General features: G+C 35.7%; 2 protein-coding genes across 2 annotated transcripts; both read right to left on the bottom strand.

The window, feature by feature from the left end:
* Nucleotides 1-40: 40 nt before the first annotated feature.
* LOC104088696 (nuclear pore complex protein NUP58) lies at nucleotides 41-7,635 on the bottom strand. The gene is made up of 6 exons (XM_009593419.4): nucleotides 6,984-7,635; nucleotides 6,768-6,882; nucleotides 4,766-5,239; nucleotides 3,439-3,940; nucleotides 2,145-2,185; nucleotides 41-459 (listed from the first exon to the last, which is right to left on the bottom strand). The coding sequence occupies exons 1-6, from the start codon at nucleotides 7,484-7,486 to the stop codon at nucleotides 424-426; spliced, it is 1,671 nt and encodes a 556-aa protein (XP_009591714.1). The 5' UTR covers nucleotides 7,487-7,635; the 3' UTR covers nucleotides 41-423.
* Nucleotides 7,636-20,683: 13,048 nt separating this feature from the next.
* Nucleotides 20,684-21,971, bottom strand: LOC104088698 (dof zinc finger protein DOF3.4). The gene has a single exon (XM_009593421.4). It carries the CDS (start codon nucleotides 21,719-21,721, stop codon nucleotides 20,984-20,986), a length of 738 nt encoding a protein of 245 aa, XP_009591716.1. The 5' UTR covers nucleotides 21,722-21,971; the 3' UTR covers nucleotides 20,684-20,983.
* Between the last annotated feature and the right edge of the window lie 2,665 nt (nucleotides 21,972-24,636).

Here is a 24,636-nt window from a genome sequence, read left to right on the forward strand (position 1 = left end):
GAAAGAAGGCATGTAAAACCCTACTAAGAGAGCTTACAAATTGAGGAAAAAATCTCTTCCACGATGAAATCTGACATGTAAGATCTCGAGCAAATGCTTACACACTTATTTCTGAAGAAATGATGCTAGCTGGAGCAAATCGTCTACACAATCAAGCCCGATACACAAAATCAGAAGAAATAGGGAAATAACATTGCTGGAAAATCCCTATGATAGTACATCTCTGCAGAAATAGAGATTCACAATAGTAAAACAAGCCAACGAAACTGGAGGTAGATAGACAGCATCATTTCATGATTTGGCAATATGCTTGACCTTGCCAGGATATTGTTACAGGTAATAAGTGTTGCTGCAGCAAGAAAAATTGCATCCATTAAGATTCTCAGATTGTGAAAGTAGATGTCTGAATAGCCAACACACTGTCTAGCGTCTGCCTGTACGACTTTTTGCTCTAGACTTCTGCAGAAAAGAATGATAGACAACAAAGATATCAGGTATAAGGATGGATAGTGTTAGGCAGCAAAGACCATCTTGCATAACTCACTAGCATAGTAAGCATGGAAAGTTATAAGCTAAGGAAGGGCATTCAGATCTAGGAGCATGTTTGCAAAGTAATAAGCACCTACCTCATTATGATTTTATTACAGGAGTAATGAATACCACAATGAAGTATTGCTAACTGATGAGTTTGTTCTCAAAATGCTATATATCCTATTTTAGAATTCCTCTTGTCCTGCCCGGAGCCCATTAATGTGCGCTCTTCCTTTTAGCAGTTTTAAGGAGATATCATAAAAGATATAGCCAAAAAAGAGAAAAAGGGGCGGGAGGAAAGCAAGGAACTGTTCGGCCTAGATGGTCTTTTCATCTTCCATATATGGTTGATGGGACAATTAAAAGCAAACTACCTAGATATTGTCATAAGCAGGTTGCAAGCCTAAATTTTGCTAATCCAAATTAATTACCCTAGGCAACCTCTGCCCACCAGTCACGGAAGCTGTATAATATAGTCCAGCAAGCAGAACAAGAGTAGATGGAATGGCTCCAAAAGTAGAATCACAGGTTACTTTCTGAAAATATTTTATTGAGGTAAAAATAGACTTCATACTGTTGCAGTACAAGATTCCACAGGTAGTAAATATTGAAAGGTTTCCACCACTCAAGGGAAATTGACACTTTTTTAATATGGACCAAAAAAGACTTCGGCTTTTTTTTGGGGATCAGAGGGAGTAGTAGTAATAGCGGCAGCTGGCCTTTCAAATGAAAACTGTCCTTTTATTAATAAAAACTGCCTTTCTTCCAATGAAATAGAAATGATAACAGATCTCAGCCACGCAAACATCAAACACAAAACTAGCAGCAACCTTTTGTCATGAAAGAGCAAGTCGCAACCACTCGTAGGCACATGATAAACAAAAACATCGATCTCTCTTTTCGTGAAATATTCTAAAGAAACAATCACTTAGACATTAACTGAGAATATAAATCTATCATTGCCCAAATGGTGGTGCAAAGATATACTAGACCAATGATGAAACAATTTCAACCCAAGGTTTGTAAACCTAATTTATGCAACCGCGGGCAATACCAAAGATGTGCCCATTATGACTGCATCGTTTCTCAGAGTAGTGATGTCTAGGCCCATTATGACTGCATCGTTTCTCAGAGTAGTGATGTTCTCATTAAATTAAAATTTTGTTCATAGAGATTCAAACAATTTGATGTGTGTACTTTTTTTCCTTTTACAAGAAATTACCTTGTGAGTTAATGAACCATGGTTTCTGAGTGTAATAAGATCAACGTGTCACACACTACAAGGTCCAAGCAGCAAGATTTTTGAAAAACATCATAACATTCAACTACGCAATTTTTCAGGATTGGATTACCACAAAGCTGTAATAAACAATCCAATCTTCACAAAAATATATAACCAAACTGCAGATAAATTCACCAACATAGCCATATGAAACTAGTCCTCTACTCCACTCTCTTTTCCCTTTTCTTCATGTTGTGCTTTAGCCTTTAGGAGTAGGTGAGAAGTGTTTTCATTTCTTTACTTTTGAAGGGTTGGGAGGAGTGCAGGCAGAGGGAGATATGTCAAGGCATAGATAAGAAAGATCCGAATATAGGAGAACATGTATACTCACAGATACAGTCCCAAAGCTTGCCCCTGATCCTAGTGCAGCACCTTCAAAAACATAAGAACAACACTCAGGCACAAATCAGCATACAAAATATGGAGGCAGGTCCTAGGGATTGAACAAGAGGACAAAAAGAAGAATCTCTTTCATGGAAAATATTGTAGTATCAAAAATATCTGATTACTGAAAATATTCTCAAGATATCTGAAAACTTCCAATATCAGATGAAGTAGGTAAGAAACTGCAGATTATTATAAAAGAAAGGATAGAAGGAATTTTGGATCATAAAACAACGTTTTTCAAAAAAGGATAGTATGTGTTGTAATAAATCACAAAGTACAAGCATTTAGAGGAAAATTTCCACACAAAAAAAAAACTTAGCTACTCAATGTAACTTCCTCTGAAAAAGTTTCAGAAATGAAAACACAAAAGCAACTTTTCTGCACCACAGCATTTGGAAACATTAACCCGAAAGAACTTTTGAGAATGGCACTTAATCAAGAAAATTCTCCAAACAATACCTTGACACTCTTTTATAAAGTAGGCCACCTCAAATAAAAAGTTAATCATAAAGGGCATTAACTTATTGGTTAAAAGAAATCTGAAAAAAACATGACAGTATACACTTAGAATCATTAGGCTTTCCATCAAAAGAAAAAAGAGAATCTTAAGCAAACTGCATTAGCAGCCTAAAATCACAAAACAAAAACCGTGACTATACATCAGTATCTAGTATGTAGTAATCCATCTGTTTTATTTTATGCAACGGTGTTTGACTGAACACCAAGTTGACATTAAATTTGACTTGTGTATTTTTCTAAAAGGAAAGAGAGTGTGACCTGCTGGACTGATATCCTTTTCTAACTTGTGTATTATATTTTTAGCAGTGTAGTATTATACTAGCAGTTGTGGAAAAAAAATTATGTAGTGGTTCAAATGTTTGTTTAATAAAGCAAACATTGAATCAAAGCTTCATTATGAATAATTACATGATTTTGAATTCTTAAAAATTGTGAAAGTTGTATAGATCCTAGTAATGGAGTGGTGTCAAACATTTTGGAACGTCCGAAAAGGGAAGTGTCACATAAACTGAAACCAAGCGAGTATATAATTGATTCAGTAAACTGAAGACCAAGTTATAGATGTATGTTACATCAATTATCTTTATGGGAATTAAAAGATATTCAGTATCTTATAAAGGGAATAAATAGAAATTTAATTCTTGTAAAAGCTAATCTAAATAAAGATATACAAAGCAGAGGACCAAAATATGTCATCATTGAGTTTTCTGGAAGCATACCTGAACCAAAAGGTGTTGCAAAACCTGAAACTCCAGAAGCGGGGGTAGAACCAAATAATGGAGCACTAGAGGCTGGACTGGAAGTAGACAAGGACCCAAAGAGTGAATTTTGAGGGGAAGCACCGGATGTTCCGAACAAAGAGGAGACTGGAGCTGACATTGTTGGAGTAGTGAACAGGGAAGAAGATGAAGCAGCAACAGATGGAGTAGCAAAGAGTGAGGATCCACTTCCAGGTAAGGCAGAAGGAACTGCAGATGATGTTTGTGGTGCACTGGATGCCCCAGGTGCTGCTGAGCTGGAAATCAATCCTGCTACTTGAGTTGATGGTTGTGAAATTGCGGGTAAATGCAAAGTTGGATGTACCCTTCTAGCAGCTGCCTCCAGTTTAGCTGTTTCTCGCCTATCCGCCTCAAGAAAAGGATCGCTCCCATCCCCTCGACGGCGCTGATCAGCCAGGTATGCCATTTTCATTGATTCAATGTACTGATGAATGCTCTCTACCTGCTTTACATAAAGTATAAACATCTTAAAATCACAGAAACCAGCAATAAAGGTATACGCAAGAACTTACAAAATACAACAACAAACCAAGTGTAATCCCACAAGTGGGGTCTTGGGAGGGTAGTGTGTACGCAAACCTTACCCCTACCTTATGAAGTTAGAAAGGTTGTTTCCGGTCAAGAACTTACAAATAAGGTACATAATACATTTAGCATGCAGCATTACAATTTTGCTGCTTTAAAAGTATATCAGACATCAATCTGATGCTCTCTGATACTAATTATAAGTGGTACAAGACTAAATTAATGAGGAACTTCAACTGTACCAGAATCTACGAGTCTCTAAAGAGGTGTCTTCACTTGCAAATACTGAAGTCATTATTTGCAACTTGAAGTTTGGTCATCAGTATTTGCAACTTTTAAAAACCTTTTTTGAGGAGTATTTCAAGAGAAATAATAGTTTTCACTCACACAATTTCAACTTCTTTTCCAAGTGAAATTCATTTCCAAACACAATTTCAACTTCCAAATAACTTTTATCAATTTCAACTTCCAAATACCTTTTTTCAATCTCAACTTCAAATATTCCTTTTTCAACTTCACCCAAATATTGTCTAAACGCCTACTAAATATATTATCATGTCCCATAAGTAAGAGAGACTTCCAAAGTAGCTAGTGCGCACACACAGAGTCACACGTAGATATATGTGTATTTGTTTGGTAAAAAAAACAAAGAGGAAAAACTACTCCTAGTCATTTTTACTCTTCTTACTTCATTCTGAACAAGCATGATACCTTCATATACTAAAGAAACCATTCCCATTACCTTTGCTGCAACATGAACAAAAAAGTCATGCACATTTGACATGACTTTTGGAAGAGACTGCAACAAAGATGAACTGGAGTTCATGGAATTCCTGTCAGAATCTAAGAGCATCAGCTGCTCCAATTCTTCAACCCATTGCCGGCATTCTAAAAGATATTTCTCAAATCTTGCGACTGTTTGCTGCAAAAACGGAGAGGGTTTCTTTGGTATCCCCCTGTAAAAATCAAAAACTGGTGCATTGGGAGTAGACTGTGCTTGAGTGGATGCTGTTTGAGCGACTGTTGCACCTGATGCCTGTGATGGAGCAGTAGAACTTGCAGCAGCAGGTGCACTTTGACGAAGAAACCTTGGGCGTAACATCATAAAGGAACGCACAGCAACCTCTGTATTGCGCAGCATATCTTTAACAACAACCATTAGCTCTTGCAAGATAGCTTTTTGCCTTTCCATTGATATACTAACTCCACCAAGTTCCTGAAAACAACTTCAGATTAGCACATGCAATTAAGTAATATATGAACTATGAAGTAATCGAAACAGTAATTAGAAAGGAAAGCAAGAGAATTAGACTATAAAATGTTTTAACATCAGCGGCAAATAATATCCTCAATCAGAATATGATGAGCATTGTTAGGTGGTATGAAAATCTGAATAACTCAATAAACAGCTCTAGCCAAGACCTCTAGATCATCATCAGTCCGTGCTAACTAGGGGTGTTCATAAAAACCCGAAAAACCGAACCAAACCGAAAACTGAACCAAACTGACCAAAAAAATCGATACTTTTTAAGTTTGGTTTGGTTTTGGTTTTCAATTTTAAAAACCGCTAAAATTTGGTTTGGTTTTGGTTTCAATAAAAAAATAACCAAAAAAACCCGAACCAAACCGATTATAAAAGTAGCTATTTAAACTTATTATTACACCTATATATATGTATATTTTTATATAAAATTTCTAAAATTTTATGGTACATATTAGTCATTTATATTTTTAGTCTAGTTCTTTGCTATTATAATCACCTAATTATTTGACTTTACATTCTAGTTTGATTGATAGTTTTTTTTTTTGCTAAGTACAAGAATTTATTTCATATTAAAAATAATCGATTTTTAATTGAGTACTTTAATTATTCATCACTATTTGATTCAATTATCATCAATATATCTTGGTAAATGATAGATATCTCAAAGAGCAATTGATTTGATAGTGTTACATTGAAAATGTAGTCGCCGGAATATGTGTTTGGTATTTATTTTTTTTGATTTGCACCGGGTGTCCAAGTCTCTTTGAGCCCCGACTAATCCCGGGGGTGCACAGGCCCTCGGCAAGGAGTTTCCCGCAAGTGCACCACGGTTAATTCAGGTTTTACCCAGTCCGATGGCCCTCAGAAATTGTTTGCACCCAGTGGGTTTCGAACTTGAGACCTTGAAAGGGAGCAAACCCCAAGGCTCAAGTCAATTGCCACCAGGCCAACCCCTGAGGGTTTGTGTTTGGTATTGTATGTCTCATATTTAAGAAAAAACCGATGAATAACCAAAAAAAACGAAAACCCGACAAACCAAATCAAACCGAATCGATAAAAAACCGACTTAATTGGTTTGGTTTGGTTTCAATATTTGAAAAACCGACTTACTTGGTTTGGTTTCTTTTTAGGAAAAAGCCGACCCAAACCGAACCATGAACACCCCTAGTGCTAACCACAAATAGACACAAGGAATGTAGCTATACATAGACTGCATGCCAGAAGAATAAATCAGCTTGACCAAAACTACAGACATTGATAGAAAGAATCTGGTTTTCAAATACTTCCAATATTATTTTCCCACAAAGAACAGTTCTGCAACGTAAAATTCGATTATTTTAATGTTTGATAATTAGTCATATATCATATGATCGACAATAAAAACAGCTTTACCTTTTGGTAATTGAGCCCGAAAATTTACTAAAGAGTTATATTCTAGAGGAATTATGATTGAAAAATAAATAAAATCATAAGATAAGACCTGAATGCTGCGACTAGCATCCAACTCAAAGCCATCATTGGCCACTGATGAATCATAAAGTCGGCTACATTGGTCAAGCCTTTGACTTTCATCCCTGTATTCCAGTATTCTCTCCCTATATCCACAAGCACAGAATATAAATTAGAAAACTTCTCCAACAAAAAGGAAAAAAAAATAAAAATCAACTTCAATCTTGTTTATATTAAATTAACCCACTCAATTTGCAACAGCAGCTTCTGTGAATCCGGGTGGAGGTCTGCCCATTTGGTACTGTAAGTGGCTGGCGTCTTATCGTTGGTGAAAAGGTACAACTGCTGCTGCTGTTGCTGCGACTGCTGTTGCTGCTGCAGTTGTTGTTGTTGCTGCAATTGCAGTTGCAGTTGTTGTTGTTGCTGCAATTGCAGTTGTAGCTGCTGCTGTTGAAATTGAAGTTGCTGTTGTTGTTGCGGCTGCTGCGAAAAGGGAGTGATCTGCGAGAATGGCGACGACTGTTGCTGGCCAGGAGTTTGGAATGGCGACGACTGTTGCTGGCCGGGAATTTGGAATGGCGACGACTGTTGCTGGCCGGGTGTTTGGAATGGCGACGACTGTTGCTGACCGGGAGTTTGGAAAGGCGTCGACTGTTGCTGGCCGGCAATTTGGAATGGCGACGGCTGTTGCTGGCCTGGAGTTTGGAATGGCGACGGCTGTTGTGCCTGTGGAGTGAAAGAGAACGCCATTGGCTATTCTAACGCTTGGCTCATCGGAAATTTACGAGTAGTTGAATTAGGGCAAGAAGAAGAATGTTTGAGAAATTGTAGTGATGGCTTAGGAAGGAAGCACTCAACTCCTCGAACAGCTAAAACCCTAAGAATATGAATTGGGGAATAATGAAAAAGGCGCCATCTTTCGGGTTGTTACATTGTTGTGAAAATGAAGGCGACCTATTTTCGGGTTCTGTGTCCAAGTTCCGGCCCGCTACGAGGCCCACCTGACCGCTACGACGTCTGTTTGGAAAGTAATCCTCTAATTGAAATTAGTGTAATTAATAGGGTTACTAACTAATTATACAATCTACTAATTACACAATACAATAATTATAATGACATATTTGTTTGTTATAAAATAATTATACTGTAATTACAAGCGTACTGTTTGGTTGCACAAGTATAACTACACAATTGGATTAAATTTTAAATGAAGTAATTATCAAAACTTAAAAGTTTCTATAGTAAATATTTGCTTATAAATGATTTTTTATAAGTATAAATAATATTAAATTTGGTATTTAGATACATATTTTTTTTCTTGAATATACATTAATTAGTAATCATATATTTATAACTAATATTGTAAAAAATTGATATATATTTTCCAAATTAATTATATTTATTTTAATTAATTATAAAAACAAAAAACATATGTTTTGTAAGAATATCATGCAATGCATGTATGATAAAATAAATTAATATTTATAAATATAATGTCGTAACATTATTCAAATGTTTAACAAAACTAATCTATCAATTCTAACTAAAAAATGAACATCATGCAATGTGAAATAACAAGTCAATACTACTAAAACAAGTAAATTGGAACCATAAATATAACACAATTTCAAATCCCAAAAAAAAAATATATATATTAACATATGTCAAATTCCAACATAATAAAAATAAGTCCCAGTACAACTTAATATTAAGAAACATAATAAGTTTATAACCACATTCAATTACAAAAATATACTTTAATGACATCACTCGTTATATGCCAAGTTTGTTAATGACTTATTATTTCTAATATTAGGACATATAATCTAAAAAACTAGAATAATAACGCAGTTACGCTAAATGGAGAAAATAAAACAAATAAGAAATAAAATATATGAGCAATTACATGGAATCACAAGAAGTAAATATAGAAAAATAAAAGATAAAAAATGTAAAAAGAAAAATATATGTTAAAATTTAAAAAGAAATTAAAGTAAAAAAAAATATTGAAATAAAAAGTTATAAAGAAAATAAATTAAAATAAAACAAAAAGGAAATAAATTAAATAGTAACTTTGTAATTACACATTGTAATTACAACCAATTCTCCCATCCTCCCCTCCCCCCTTGTGAATTGGAGAGTGTAATTACACCTCTCCAATTCACCAAATTTCATGTTGACCAAGCAATTACTTGGCTAGACAAACATGATAAACCGTGTAATTACACCCAAATCCAATTCCAAGGTGACTTTCCAAATATGCTCAAAATGTATTAGTTTTTTGAATTTTCTTTTAGGTATTATTCCTTGTCTCGTTCTATGTAAAAGTATTTGATTACCCACAAAATTCTAAAAAGTTATAATACTCTAAACTTCTTCCGTCCACTTTAATTGATTTTTTGACTTTTTGTGGTCCACAATATTTGATTATTTCAAGTATCAAGAAGTAATTAAATTATTTTTTTTAAAGTTGTCCTTGGAGTAAAGAGTCTCGTAGTCTCTATAGCCAAAACTACCCTTAAAGTATCGAAAATGGTACAAAAATGGCCTTCGTCCTCCTATTTTAATAAAAATGCCCTTACCGTTATTTTTTTGGCTCAGCATTGTCCTTATTACTAACGTCTCATGTTAGAAAAAAAAAATAATTAATTTTCACGTGTCACAGTCTCATTGGCCTGATTTAAACCCCACGCCGTTTATAATTAAACTCACCCACAACCCACCAAAATATTAACATGTCCCAATTTTAAAACACAACTTCTCCATCTCTCTCATACGACCCTCAATTGCGCCCCCTCTTTCTCTCATGTAATTCCGTTGGAATCTAGTGACCTCTATTATGATTGCTATTGAGTTATTTTTAGTCTTTATTTGCTGTCCGGATTTTATACAAAAGGAAACCCATGCAACGATAGAAAATCCTTTTTAGAGAGTAAATATCTTAAGACAGACAATAATAGCAGTTGTCGTCTACTTCACTGTTGTGGTTACAACAACAACAACAACCTAGTAAAATCCCACAAAGTGGAGTATAGGGAGGGTAGTATGTACACTAACCTTACCCCTATCTTGATGGGGCAGAGAGGTTGTTTTCGATATACCCTTGGCTCAGGAAGACGGAAATAAAACAAGAAGAGACAATATATCAGTACCGTCAACAGAAACCATAGAAATAGTACAGCACCATAAAAACTATAAAATAGATGGTGTGAAATAACAATAACCAGTAATCAAGGCCCAAGCTATGAAAAAACAGAAAGGATAGTGTGGACACAATAACAACCACTAGCCGTCTAAGAAAAACCCTATTAAACCAGCCTCGCCCCCGGTATGAAGTAGAAAAAGCTCGGCTACCCCTATCCTATAACCATATTGCTCGATCTCCAAACCTTCATATTAAGGGCTATGTCCTCGAAAATCTACAGTCGTGCCAAGTCCTGCCTAGACACCTCTCCCCAACACTTCTTAGGCCGCCATCTACCTCTTCTCGTACCCACCAAATCCAACCGCTCACACCTCCTTACCGGAGTATCAAGGCTTCTCCTTCGCACGCGCCCAAACCATCTAAGCCTCGCTTCACGCATCTTGTCATCCACATGGGGTACGCCCACCTTCTCCCGAATATCTTCATTTCGAATCTTATCCATCCTGGTGTGCCCACACATATACCTCAATATCCTCATCTCTGCTACATTCATCTTCTGGATATGAGAGTTATTAACCAGCCAAAACTATGTTCCATTCAACATGGTCGGTCTAACCACTGCTCTATAAAACTTACCTTTGAGTATCGGTGGCACTTTTTTGTTACACAGGACTCCAGATGCTAAACTCAATTTCATTCACCCCACCCCTATACGGCGAGTGACGTCCTCGTCGATCTTTTCGTCCCCTTGTATAACCCACCCAAGGTACTTGAAACTACCTCTTTTGGGGATGACCTGTGATCCAAGCCTCGCGTCCATGCCTTCTTCCCTCGACTCAACATTGAACTTGCACTCCAGGTACTGTGTCTTAGTCATGCTCAACTTGAAACCCTTAGACTTGAAGGCATGTCTCCAAACCTCCAGCCTCTTGTTAACACCGCCTCGCGTCTCATCAATCAGAACTATGTCATCATCGAATAACATACACCATGGCACTCCTCCTTGAATATGGTGTGTCGGTGCATCAATCATCATGGCAAATAAGAGCGGGCTAAGCGTAGATCCTTGGTGTAACCCCATAACCACCGGAAAATACTCTGAGTTGTCTCCCATAATCCTAACCCTAGTCTTAGATCCATCATACATGTCCTTGATTGCTTTAATATAAGCTACCAACACACCATTTGCCTCCAGACATCTCGAGAGCACCTCTCTAGGGACCTTGTCATACTCTTTTCCCAAGTCAATAAACACTATGTGCAGATCCTTCTTCCTATCATTGTATTATTCCACCAACCTCCTAATAAAGTAGATAGCTTCCGTAGTCGAACAACCTTGCATGAACCCGAACTGGTTGTCGGATATAGACATTGTCTTCCTCACCCTCACCCCCACTTCACCACCCTCTCCCAAATTTTCATGGTATGACTTAGTAACTTAATACCCTTATTGTTGTTACAACGTTGGATATCACATTTGTTCTTGTACAAAGGTACCATTGTACTCCATCTCCACTCATCTGGCATCCTCTTCGTCCTGAAAATAAAATTAAACAGCCCAGTCAGCCACTCCAAGCCTCCTCTACACACACACTTCCAAAACTTAACCGGAATTTCGCCTGGCCCGGTCGCTCTGCCCCTACTCATCTTACGCATAGCCCTTGCGACCTCCCCCGTCAATACTTTACTGTCCTCGTCTTTGATGCACCTCACTTGGTCCATATCTCGCGCCTTCCTCTCCTCGCCTTATCCAGCCAAAACAACTTCTTATCCCCGCCTTTTTCCCCCTTAATTCTTCGTATAGACGACCAAACGTTGCATTCTTAGCCTTCGTGACCGCCAGCTTTGCCTCCTTCCTCGCTACCTTGTACCTCTCTCTATTCGCTCTCTTCTCTTACTCGTTTGTGCTCCCTACCAACTTTATATACACTACCTTCTTCGCCTCCACTTTGCCTTGGACTACGTTATTCCACCACCAATCGCCTTGATGTTTGCCAAAGTAACCCTTCGATATCTCTATCACCTCTCTCGCCGCCTCTACTTCACTGTAGTGGTCCTAAAAAGAAAATTTAGCTTGGTATATTCCATCAAGAAAAATCCATAATTATATATAGAAAACAAAATAGAAATTATATACATATGCTTACACTTTTCTAAGGATTCTAATACCCGATCACCCTTCAAAGAAATATTCTTGGGTCTTAAGTCTACAACTCTGTAGCTAGTGTCGCCTACATAGGATAAAAAAAGAATAATTTGCATAAACATCCCAATGTCCAAGACAATTATAACTAAATATGTGTCCATCTATAGGGATTTTTAGAACTAAATCTATGTCCATCTAGACCCTTATTGGACTAAAATATTTTGTTTCGGCATTTCTTATCCTAATGACTTATGCAGCCTCGCACTTGAAACTATTGTTTATAGCAGGAACAAATCAAGCAATTCTAGATCATCTCTTGGGAAGATAAAGATAAATGGATCATCCTTTGTTCCACACTATATTGTTATTCTTTTACATTACCTTTTGAAAAGGGCAAGCTTTCTCTCTAGTTTTTGGGGAGAGGATAGCCTGAAAGTCTTTATAACTAATGATCCACCGGTTAGGGTATCAAACGTGTTCCCTGCAATAGACTCTTCAACACATATAAGTTCCCTTCCAAGCCTAAGTGATAAACCTATACAATAAATTTCGTATTTCACATTTAAAACCAGTCGTTAATGGTAGAAAGGGGGCTAAACACTAATGATAGAAAAGGGGAAGAAGAGCGATATAGAAGTTGTATTTTAAAATCAAGGCGAATCAATATTTGGGTGACTTACGGGTGGTTTAAATTATAACTAGGATGGGGTTTAAGTCAGGCCATTGAAACTGTGACATGTCGATGTTAATTATTTTTTTTTTCTTTTTCCAGTAAGGTATATTAGTATAAAGGGCAATGCTGAGCCAAAAAATAATTGTAGGGGAATTTTTATTCAAACAGGTGGATGGACCATTTTTGTACCAATTTCGATACTTGTGGGGTAGTTTTGGTCTTTTCCATATTTTTAATGAAGAGATAGTAGAGGTTAATATGGTCGATTTTATTATTGATTAATGTTAAAAGGTGAATTCCTTAATATGTGTGACAATAGCCAAAAATAATCAAATGGACTGGAGGGAGTAAACTTTTATACCACATTCAATGCAGGATAACTAATCCCAAGATTTGAAAAATCAAATCATGAATGTTAATTTTTTTTTAAAGATCTTTGTGTAAAGCTTCATAAATGTTGCAGTCAATTCGGACGATAGATGAGCTTAAGAGAATAATAAAGCTAATATTAAATTATGTATGGATCCGTACGAAGGCTTATGAATGATTAGAATATGCTAACATAAATTTAGTACATGATGGAAGTGGTTAGAAGTGGCAAAATAGTCAAAAGAAATTAAAAATTAAATTTAAAAATAGTTAGAAAGAAATGGCAAAAACAACGCGTTTAGAATCCAACGTGCGCAGATTTTTTTCACAAGGAAAAGCCGGATCGCAATGCGTGCGTTTGACGTGATGTCATTTGTAAATAGAAAGAGTTACGGGAGAGAAAAAAAAATGACTTTTGAAAAAGGTTTGAGAGGGCTTTAACGGAGACCGGCCAAGGCATTAGATAACGAGTCAAGATGAGTTTTTTTAGTATATTTTATAATGGATCAACACTCTTTAATGCTAGTATTTATTAACATATAAATGGATTATAATCCATAGGAGTTGGTTCAAATATTCAAGATTTAAAAAAAAACTAAAGTTCTAATATTTTAAATTTGGTCTACAAGAGGTAATTCTAGTACTTCAAACTCATTTATTATGAGTAGTTAGAAGTATTTGTAGCATTTGTTACTAGCTTTAATGGTTGGAATGTTAAATTATAAAACTCTAATTCATGGCATGAATAACGTTCTTGAAAAAATAATGGAGAAGGTGAATAGTGTTATTGGAAATAGAATTGGTGAATGTAATGAACCTATTGAGTCATTTGTTAGCTAAATTGAAAGTGATCAAGTAAGTAATTGTTGAGTTGAATATTTTACAAATGTTGGTTGAGGAAGACAATGAATAGTAACTTGGTAGCATTGGGCAATTGATACAGTGTCATTAATGACTTCAAATGGGTAGTGAATAATAAGAATGGAATTAAATAGGCTAGTAAGTGAACCTATTGGACGATTTAAGTTGTTGGAGGCTTGTAGCCAACTTTGAGCCATAAATGGATATTGATGAATAATTTGTGTTATGTTTTGATGTAATTAGGCTATTTACTTGTAGATATCAGCTTGTTGGTGGTGTTAAATGTTTTAATCAAATTGGAGCGTCATGGTATTTTGTTTGAACTTTAGTTGAGGCGAGTTGATTAAAACTTATTCTTTTTTGAGGGATTTTCTCTAAAAGCATGATTTTAGGTTTATATATATATATATATATATTTGCGCTTACGAGGACGAGCGGATATGTATGTCTCTGTCTCCATGTACTAAGATATATGTTACATATATAGTGTCATGTTGTTATAATTTTTTGTTGGCAAAATGAAACTTGAGGCTGACATTATGAGTTTTTATTAAAAAATTATGTTGTTGATAAAAAATAAAATATTTGAGTGCTAAAATATATTTTCATGAGAATTATTTCTTTTGAAACTTGATTAATGAATAGCACTCATTGTATTTTTAAAAGATGAATGTTAAATTGCTAAAGAATTTATCATAAAAAGGATTATGTGTTTGATTTTGCTCTAATGGTTTGGTTTGGTTTGGCCACGAGGCTACTATGATAGAATTTATTTTTGAAATATTAAATATTTTGAAAGTTACTAGTGAAAACTACCGGGATTGGTTCGAATATTGAATTCATAAATATGAAACTTCACATGCTGGTGTAGGGATACATTCTAAGTGTCACGATCCAAAACTCAACATGTCGTGATGGCGTCTATAATGGTACTAGGCAAGATGACATTCACAAATAACTACACATTTTTAAATTGAAAACAAGATGAAACATGTTTAACAGTAATAACTCTCATAAATAGTCGATAAGAAATAATGTGACTCAAATACCATATTTCCAAAATTCGGGTGTCAATGAGTACATGAGCTACAAAAATGTTAGCATAGCCTAACTGCTAAAACAATTGTCTAGGAAGATAGAACAGTGCTATAAACTGGAAAGAAGGAGAGTCGAGATATGCGGACGCCAAGGCATCTACCTCAATAGTCTCCAAGCATATGAAGCTCAAAATCTAGCAACCGCCGTGCCTAGAAGTACCTGGATTTGCACACGAAGTGCAGAGTATAGTATGATTACAACTAGCCTAATGTACTCAATAAGTAACATGATTAACCTTGGGCTGAAAGCAATGACGAACTCAGATAGGTACAGTCCAAATCCATATTATAACAGTACATATATGAAAGGAAAATGACAATAATATCTCGGAGAAAACTCATAATTACTTTGTACACAATACAGAAATGCAGACATGCTTTCAAGTTTATCAGTTTAAGCTCAACACATATAAAATATGCCAAGTATGACTGATATGAGAACTGTTACGTCTATACATCTGCATGTCATATGCAATGCATCACAATGATAACCTCGCGTACTCACACTCTTAGAGTACTCAATCTGACTGTCTCAACTCTCACTCATCACACTCAGTCACTTAACATTGTACGGTACCTGCGCTCACTGCTGATATGTCAGGCTCCGGAGGGACGGATCCTGCCCAAGCGCTAATAAAATCTGCTGCGGCACACAACCCGATCCCATGAATCAATAATACATGTCGCGGCGTGCAGTCTGATCCCATTATCAATTAATAAACTCGTTGCGTGCAACCCGATTCCATCAATATCATTCACAATCAGGCCCTCAACCTCACTCAGTTATCAATATCTCCAGTCTCTCGAGCTTAGAACACTCATGTCAATCAACACAAAATAATGATACATAATGTAACAATAAATGGTAACTGAGAATGCGCTATGATATGCAAATGATGAGTGTGATTGAGAACATAACTTCAATTTAAAAAAATAACTGAACATCAAAGAACGACCTATGTGGGTCCCAACAATACCAGCATATAGCCTAAACATGATTTCAAACATAAATCACAGTTCAAATTATCTAACACATAAATAATATCGAGATTAGATAACTCCATAGTTCTACGGAATCAACTGAGTCACAATTATTACTGTGCACGCCCACACGCCCACCATCTAGCATGTGCGTCACCTCAACACCAATCACATAACATGTAGTTCGAAGATTTATACCCTCAATATAAAGTTTAGAAGTGTTACTTACCTTAACCCGCGTAAATCCTTACTCCAACAAGCCCTTGCCTCGCGAATTGGCCTCCGAACGACTTGAATCTAGGCATAAACAACTTAATACAATCAATACAAGCTATATGAATCAATTCCATATGATAAAGCTAGGTTCTTTAACAAAAGTTTAAAAAAAAGAAGTCAACCCTGGGCCCACATCTCATAATCCAACAAAATTAAAAAAAATCTGAAGATTCATTCAACAACGACTCCACCCATACCAAAATTACTCAATTTCGATCTTAACTCGACCTTCAAATTCTCAAATTAAAATATATGAAGTTTCTATAATTTTTTCTATTTTTTCAACCCAAAACGCTAATTAAATGGTAAAAATAGTGATAGATTCATGTATATTAACCAAATCCGAGTTAAAATTACTTACTCCAATTAATTCCTTGAAAATCCCTCCAAGAATCGCCCAAATCCGAGGTCTCTAGCTCAAAATATGAGAAATGATTTCAAACGCTCGATTTTGATATTTTAATAGTCTGCCTAATGGTCACACATCGTGATCACGAAACTCCCTTCGCGATCGCGAAGAACAAAATTTTCAGTAGCCCAAAAACCTTCTACGTGAACGTACACTCTAGGTCGCGAACGCGTTGACCGATCTCATTGACCTACGCGATCGCATATATCCTTACGCGATCGCGATGAACAACGTGTGGAACTCCGAGGCCTCATCTTCCTTCTCCGCAAACGCGAATTCTCCCACACGATCGCGCAACACAACTCCCTCAAGGCGCCGTGATCGCAACCCTAACTACGCAATCACATAGAATAAACTCCCACATGCCGGACCTCACCCTCCGTGATTGCGTCCCTCTCATAGCGATCGCGTAAGAGGAAACCAGAAGCACATGAATGAGCAACTTCACCAACTCTTCTAAGTCCAATTTCAATCCCTTAACCATCTGAAATCCACGTGAGGCCCCCGGGACCTCAACCAAACATACCAACAAGTCCTAGAACATTATACAAACTTAGTCGAGGACTCAAATCACATCAAACAACATCAAAAATACTAATCGCACCCCAATTCAAGCATAATGAAACTAATAAATTTCTAACTTCCCCAATTCAGCCTCTCTACTCCCTCAGAGTATGGGTAAGGTCTGCGTACACACTACCATCTCTAGACCCCACTAGTGGGATTTTTACTAGGTCGTCGTTGTTGTACAATCGATGCCGAAACCTATCAAACCAATAACGATTGACCCCAAATTTTGCACACAAGTCATAAATGACACAACGTACCTATTCCAACTTTCAGAACCAAAATCCGAGCCCGGTAACCACAAAGTCAACTCTCGGTCTAACCTCTCAACTCTCTAAACTTCTATTTTTTTTTTCAACTTTCATCAATTCAAGCTAAAAATATCTACGGACCTCCAAATCAATATCCGGACACACTTCTAAGTCTAAAATTGCCATACGAAGCGATCAGAACTATCAAAATTATATTCCATAGTCATTTATACATAAGTCAACATTCAGTCAACTCTTTCAGCTTAGACTTCCAACCTTGAAAGTAAGGGTCTTAATTCATTCCGAAACATCCCGGAACCAAACCAACCACCCCCTCAAGTTACATAACAACAGACAAACACAAATTATGCAATAAATAGGGGAACGAGACTATAATACTCAAAACGGATAGCCGGATTTCTACACTAAGGCTAAGCCGAGTTTTGTGGGATAAAGCTTCCCATTGTGAGGGCAAATTATCATTACTTAAGGTAATGAGATTAAGTCTACTTACACGACACTACGGGAAGTCATCCAGACAGCTAGGGTCAAACTTGTTGCTAGGTTTGATCACATGGTGGTTGTTTGTTATGTCGGTGTCGGTATAGTACTTTTTGTGAAAGATAAAGAATAATTTTCTTATGTTTAGACCTAAGGAGTAAGGACCGAAAGTGATTTAAATTACTTAATAAAATTGAAATGGTTTGTATGATTATTATTACAGTCATAAATAGATATAAATATTTTAAAAGTTTATATAATTATTTACATCTTACTTATCTTTTCATTTAAAATGATAAATAACATGATTATTTACCGCTTTATATCAAATATTGAAGAGGAATTTTCGTAAACCACTATTGTTTAGAGCCACTAACTCTATAGTTTGCATAATTATAATTTGTAGCTACTATTTAATTGTAACTAACCTGTGTCACTTGTATTCAAATGCGCACAAATACAACTTGTCTCAACTGTATTCGTTCGTGCAATGAATACAATATGTATCAATTGTCCAAGGCGAAATACAAGGGTGTATACAAATGATACGACTTGTATCGACTGTATATATGGGTGTATACAAAGAATACAACATGTATCGACTGTATTTGTTCGCGCAACGAATACAACTAAGGTAAAATACAGAAATATAGAAAAATAAAATGTTCTTGTTGAGAGTCGAACTCAAGACCTCCGCTAAATAAGTTGGCACTCTAACCAACTGAGCTACGAGAGGTTGTTGCTCTCTTGTTTCAGTTCAAAACAATTATTCTCTTATTTCGTGAATTTGCTATAAAATTCAAATATAGCTACGAATGATAAATTTGCTGAAAGTATAGATATGAATGATAAATATAGTATAAATGTTTGAAGTGCCGCGTAATTTTTCCAATATTGAATGCATTATTTTTTTCATTAAGTTTTATCCCATGACCTTAAGTTAGAAAGAGTTTATTATAATTATTGAGTATGTGACGGTGTACTTAGCCTTCATAGGCCTCCCTTCTATAGGCCTAGTTTACTTTACATATCTTAGGATGAAGTGTGCTATGTCATAAGCGAACATATGGCTAGGATGACTCTCTTCCCGAGATATATGGCGAGACATCACTTCTATTTCATGGTAGCTGTCATGTTATTCTTATTTTCTTTAGTTGAGAATTTCCCAAGTGCTTATTTTTATTTTTTGGTATAGAGACTCCATAAATAGTTGTTTTGAGTTGTACTAATGAGATTGCATATGAGATATATGAAAATAGATATTTATTTTATTTGGTTTTATTATTATTATGAAAGACGTCATATACAGTTTTGAAGTGAAAAATATTCAATGAATTAATTTGAAAATATATATGACTTTTAAAAAGCTTCCGTAATTAGATTGATTTTTATGCATATGGTTCGGGTGTATATACAGTTTGAATTACTCAGGTCTGGTAGTGTGCCGGGTGTTAGTCAAGTAAATTTGGATCGTGACACATAGTCAAAGGTTAAATTTTTTAAATTTTTTTTAATGCAATTTTATATATTATGAAACGAAACACGTATTACATGGAGTATTATATATGCCACTTTTTATTAATTCAATAAACCAAATATTTATCAAACAACGTAAATTCACTAAATATTAAATTCTTTATCATTTAATCTCGTATTATAATCACGATATAACTTTTATTACAAAGTAAACGACTCCTAAAGGGAATCATGAAGCTCCAAGTGTTAGGGCCTAATATCTCTATTGATTGACGCAAAGTTCCCTCGTCTGCAGTTTACATGTTTTCTTTTATTTGAGAATTTATTTCATTTATGTTTGTCCTACATGCCTTATACACTTTACTTTTAAGTATTTAAGCATAACCTGTATAACGTATTGTCCTATAATTAATAGTTTGGTGAGTTACAATTTCACAATGCAATTATATGACCGTCCTTAGATAGTTAAATTAATGTTATAATTCTTTCTTGAATGTTAATCATTTTATATATAATCTAATATATTTTAAATAATATTTAGATTACTAAAATATTAAAATAAAAACTTACTATGGAGTTTATGTCATGTAGCTTGTGAGTTACACGTGCCACCACAAGTAAAATACTTTGTCAATGCCTCCTTTTAATACGCTATACTTTTAGGGCGTCAAATAAGTAGATTAGGCTAAATTTGGTTGGATAAAAACTGGTGGAGAATATATAGTAATGACCCAATCCTTCGGTGATACAAATTTTTAAAATTTTGGAAGAACACCCTGGCTAACTATTATATTGAACTTGAGTAGCTACTTATGGTAATTCTTTATCCTTGTATCTTTTATGACTATGATTGAAGTTGAGTAGTTTGTCCAAACTTTGGAATAACAGCACTTTTAAAGATTATTAAACCTATAGTATAAACCTCAAACAAGCCAATGCTGCTGAGGCCCGAGTGGCTACGTGTCTAATGTTAACCATTAACCATCAAGGGAATTTTAGAAAAATTATCTTCCTTTCCATTTACAAAATTATACGGAGCATTTTGTCCAATTTTGTGAAAAAAACAGAAGGTTTCAAGATTACTACTAGTACATATATTTTATCCTATTTTCCTCAAAATGCCTGCATATTCAGATGGACTATAGTTTGCAATCATCTTCAATCAAAAGAAGTACTAGAAATTAAACAAGAGGCAGAGAGGGACATTTTTGTAGGTGATATTGTCTAACAAACAAAGTACAACAACCATTTCAAAAGGCTTTCTGACTCAAATGACAACTGATGATGGAGAAACTGCAGTCCCGAATTCTAAGACAACACTCCAAATGCCAAGAAGCTGGCGCAAATGAAAACCAAAAATATACAGAGTTTTGATTTTTCTGGGATTTCGCATTTTCTACTTTGATATAGCTAGCTAACTAGATTATAAACTCTAAAAACATGGGTATACTACCCTAAAGTTTAACAAAATCCAATTCGTAATTTCCTTAAACAATCATTTCATACCATTTCCATGCGTTGAAATAGCAAGATCTGGGAAATTAAAACAATCTCCTCCAGCTCCAACAAATCCACCTTCTCCACTAGCAAGCTGCCACGTGTTGCCCAACATACTAGCTCCAGCACCATTACTGTTATTATGATCAACACTGGTATGCGAGACTACACCAGGAAATGGCCAAATGGGCCTTCCAAGGCCAAAGCCCATATCTTCAATTGCAGGCCCAACTCCAAGCCCAAACCCACTGAGTGCTAAAAGACCATGAGGCCCTTGAGTATTGCTCAACAACGAAGTAAAACTCCCGCACATGTTCACATTCGGCTTCACGTCAAAGGGTAGTGGCCCGCCGTGATGATCGGCAGTTAGAGGAACCAAAAATGGAGAAACGTGTGATGGGGTAGGCGCGTGATGGTAGTCGCGAGGAGAGAGCGTGGAGGACAAGCAGCTGCTAGTGCTGTTACTGGTGTTGTTAGTAGTGATTGTACGGGAGCGTTTGGCATTTTTGCGACTACCCCCACCAACGGGGATATCTCGAAGTGTGCCGCCGTGTGTCCAATAACGGCGGCACGACTTGCAGAAATGACGTGGCTGAGAGAAGTTGTAGTTGTTGTAGTAGCAGAATTTTGTGTTGGTTGAATCACAGCGTGGACAAGGAAGATGCTCCGGCTCCGGTGCCGGTGCACCTCCTTGCTGTTGTTTGGTAGCTTTTCGTTCACATACGTCTGAAGGCATTTTCTTTCTCGCTTGTTTGGCTGTTGAACTAAGAAGAAGGACAGAGACTTCCTATATGTTTAATGAAGTGAAAGAAAGATGTGGGGTTTATGGAAGCATGTGGTGGGGTTTTTATGGGAGAGAGAGAGAGAGAGAATCTGCGTAGTGCTCAGTGAAACAGGAGGCCTGAGGAATTCTGAGGGTTATGTGCTAAAGAACAGAGAGCAGCTTTAGCAGGGTTTTTTATTTTGCTAGCTATGGATATATTCAGACGGCTCGAAAACGGCTTTTTGTTTTGGGGTTGGCTCCTAAATGGAGGCTTTTGCTAACCTATTCCCATACACATTATCCCACATGTACAACACCAATTATCTGATTATTTCTTTCTTAGTGGACGCTATACTACTCGTTAATTAATTAAGCACGATTTAAATCCACGAAAATTAATTAGTGGGATTTAGCATCATTGGTCCGATCATGGCCTTGTGCCTATACAGGTGTGCAGTTCTGCATTTACTTTGTTGTTTAATTATAATTTGGTTGCCGTTACAACTCACGAGGTAATAGATACGGCTATGACATTATAATACTAGTTTTTACCTATTTGCTACTCCATTATGTGTAATCTTCCTAGAAGTACTATACGAGCGCGGAGGCTCCTTGTAAGTTGTATTTATTATTATGCTTCAACCTGCGCTATATTTTGATTATAGTATATGATAAAATAAACGTGTCTCATTCACTCAGTATATTGTTCACTCAGTGTGTTAGACAATTAATATTGCAGAATAATCTATAATGGAGAGGATCGGCGCAGACAATAATTAAATATATTCCTCACTCAATTTAATTGGAGATACCACTTACAACCTTATTTATATATTTATTTGTTTGTTTTGGGCTTCTGTTATTATTATGTAGTTTAAACCATTAATTAGTGATATAAGTGACCTCCACATAGTCGACAAATAATACATAATCCATCCGTTTTAATTTAGATGATGTTGTTTGATTTGGTACAAAATTTAAGATTTTTTTTGTTTTGAAACTTATGGTCTTAAAAACTTAAGGGTTAAAAGTTTTGTGGGGGCATGACATTTGTGTGGTTATAAAAGCTTCTCATTAAGGGTAAAATGGATAAAATAAAGAGTTTAAAGTTGAATTATTTCCAAATTTAAAAATATGTCATTTATTTTGAAAGACTAAAAAAGAAAGTAACTAATATAATTTGACACGGAGGTAGTAATATGTCGCAAGTGCTGAATTACTATATCTTTTCACTTAATCATATCCTTGTTAAACCAAACTAATCATAAAGAAAGTGTATACACTGTTGGTCAGAATCGATTTGTAATATTTTGAGAAAATCCTTGTCTAGTTATACAAAATTTACACACTAAGTGAAGTGAAGATATTATTCTGAGAAAATCTCTGGCTAGTTATCATTTTATGAAACGCACAATTGGTCATTGTCAGTAATTACAACAAGCCATGTATTCCACTTAAATATATTTCAAATTAAGCGTTAATTCTTAATATGTGTAAATTAGTTAAGTCCATATTTTCCGGTCATTCATAAATGCTTTAAGTTTAGTAGAGGACAACATTTTACTTTCGTTCCCTTTTAAAACTTGGACAAAGAAGAGTTTCTACTTTTGCTACTTCTTTTACATTACTGATCTTATTTTAACAAGCTGCAATAGTCGGATTGTTCCAATGGTAGGAGTACGTAGTACATTCAAAGACGGTCAAAGTGATAAAAAACCGAAGGGAGAAATGAGTCAAAAGCGGAATGAAACAAGTGAAATTATTACCAAATGAAGCAATAATGTAGATGGGGTCAAAAGGGCAAAACCAACCAAATAATTTTGAAAGACATGAGCGGGAGGCTTAAAAAAACACTCAAATGCAACGACCCTGAGCGTGTAAGAACAGGAAAAGATTATTAGAGAAAACGTGGACTGATAGATGCATTTATTTAGTACCGACAATATTATGAATGTCGGATTAGCGTGGGTGTTCAATTATTGGACTGTTCCCATCTCAAACCCAACTTTGGTCTTAAAGTCTTTTCCCCTTATATATGAGACTTGTCGTTTTCTTCAGATTCCCACATCCTGCTCTAATACTATTGATTTCGTTTCTATTCCGTACCCCCCTATATTCTCTGCCGGATTTCTCGCTTTACTGTGACTGTTGAGTCTATGACCAACCTCTCAAATCACGTAGCATCGTGTTTTAACCCCCCGGTAACTTCCATTTACCCTCCCGGCAACACTAGGTGAAAATAGGTCGGTTAGATGAATTTTGGGTTTTGTACAGATTATAATAGAATGATTCACTAGTACCGGTCATCTTCATATATAAGTCTAAAGTTAGGGTTTAGGGTAAAATGTTGTTAGTTGACATGGACTAAACACATAGCACAGTAGAACTGCAAATTCCAGACCACCTCATTTAACTTTTTCTATTTTGAACTATACAATTGAGTTGTTACATGGTTTTCCAATCAATCTACCTGCCCCTCAACCTACAAAATTATAATTAGCTATTGGTTTCTTGTTTTCTTTACGGGGTTAAATTGGAATATTAAACTTTAATGCGTTAACCTAATTAAACTTTTGCAAATAATATATATATCTTCCTCACTACTAGAAATAAGGTGATTTCCGTCCAAGGCTTTCCGACCGAAATCGAAAATAAGAGTATTTGGTCGCAAAAGTCAACGAAAATTTTCTGACAGCAAAAAAATAAAAATTCCGACTGATTTCGGTTGGAAATTGGTCAAATATTTAGTCATACTTGTATATACTGTACACAAATAATTATTTATTAAAACTTTTCCAAATTTCCGACCGAAATTGGTCGGAAATTGGTCAAATATTTGGTCATACTTGTATATAATGTACAAAAATAATTATATATTAAAAAAATTC

This window comes from Nicotiana tomentosiformis, chromosome 2, assembly GCF_000390325.3.
Source record: "Nicotiana tomentosiformis chromosome 2, ASM39032v3, whole genome shotgun sequence".
NCBI classification, from domain to species: Eukaryota; Viridiplantae; Streptophyta; class Magnoliopsida; order Solanales; family Solanaceae; genus Nicotiana; species Nicotiana tomentosiformis.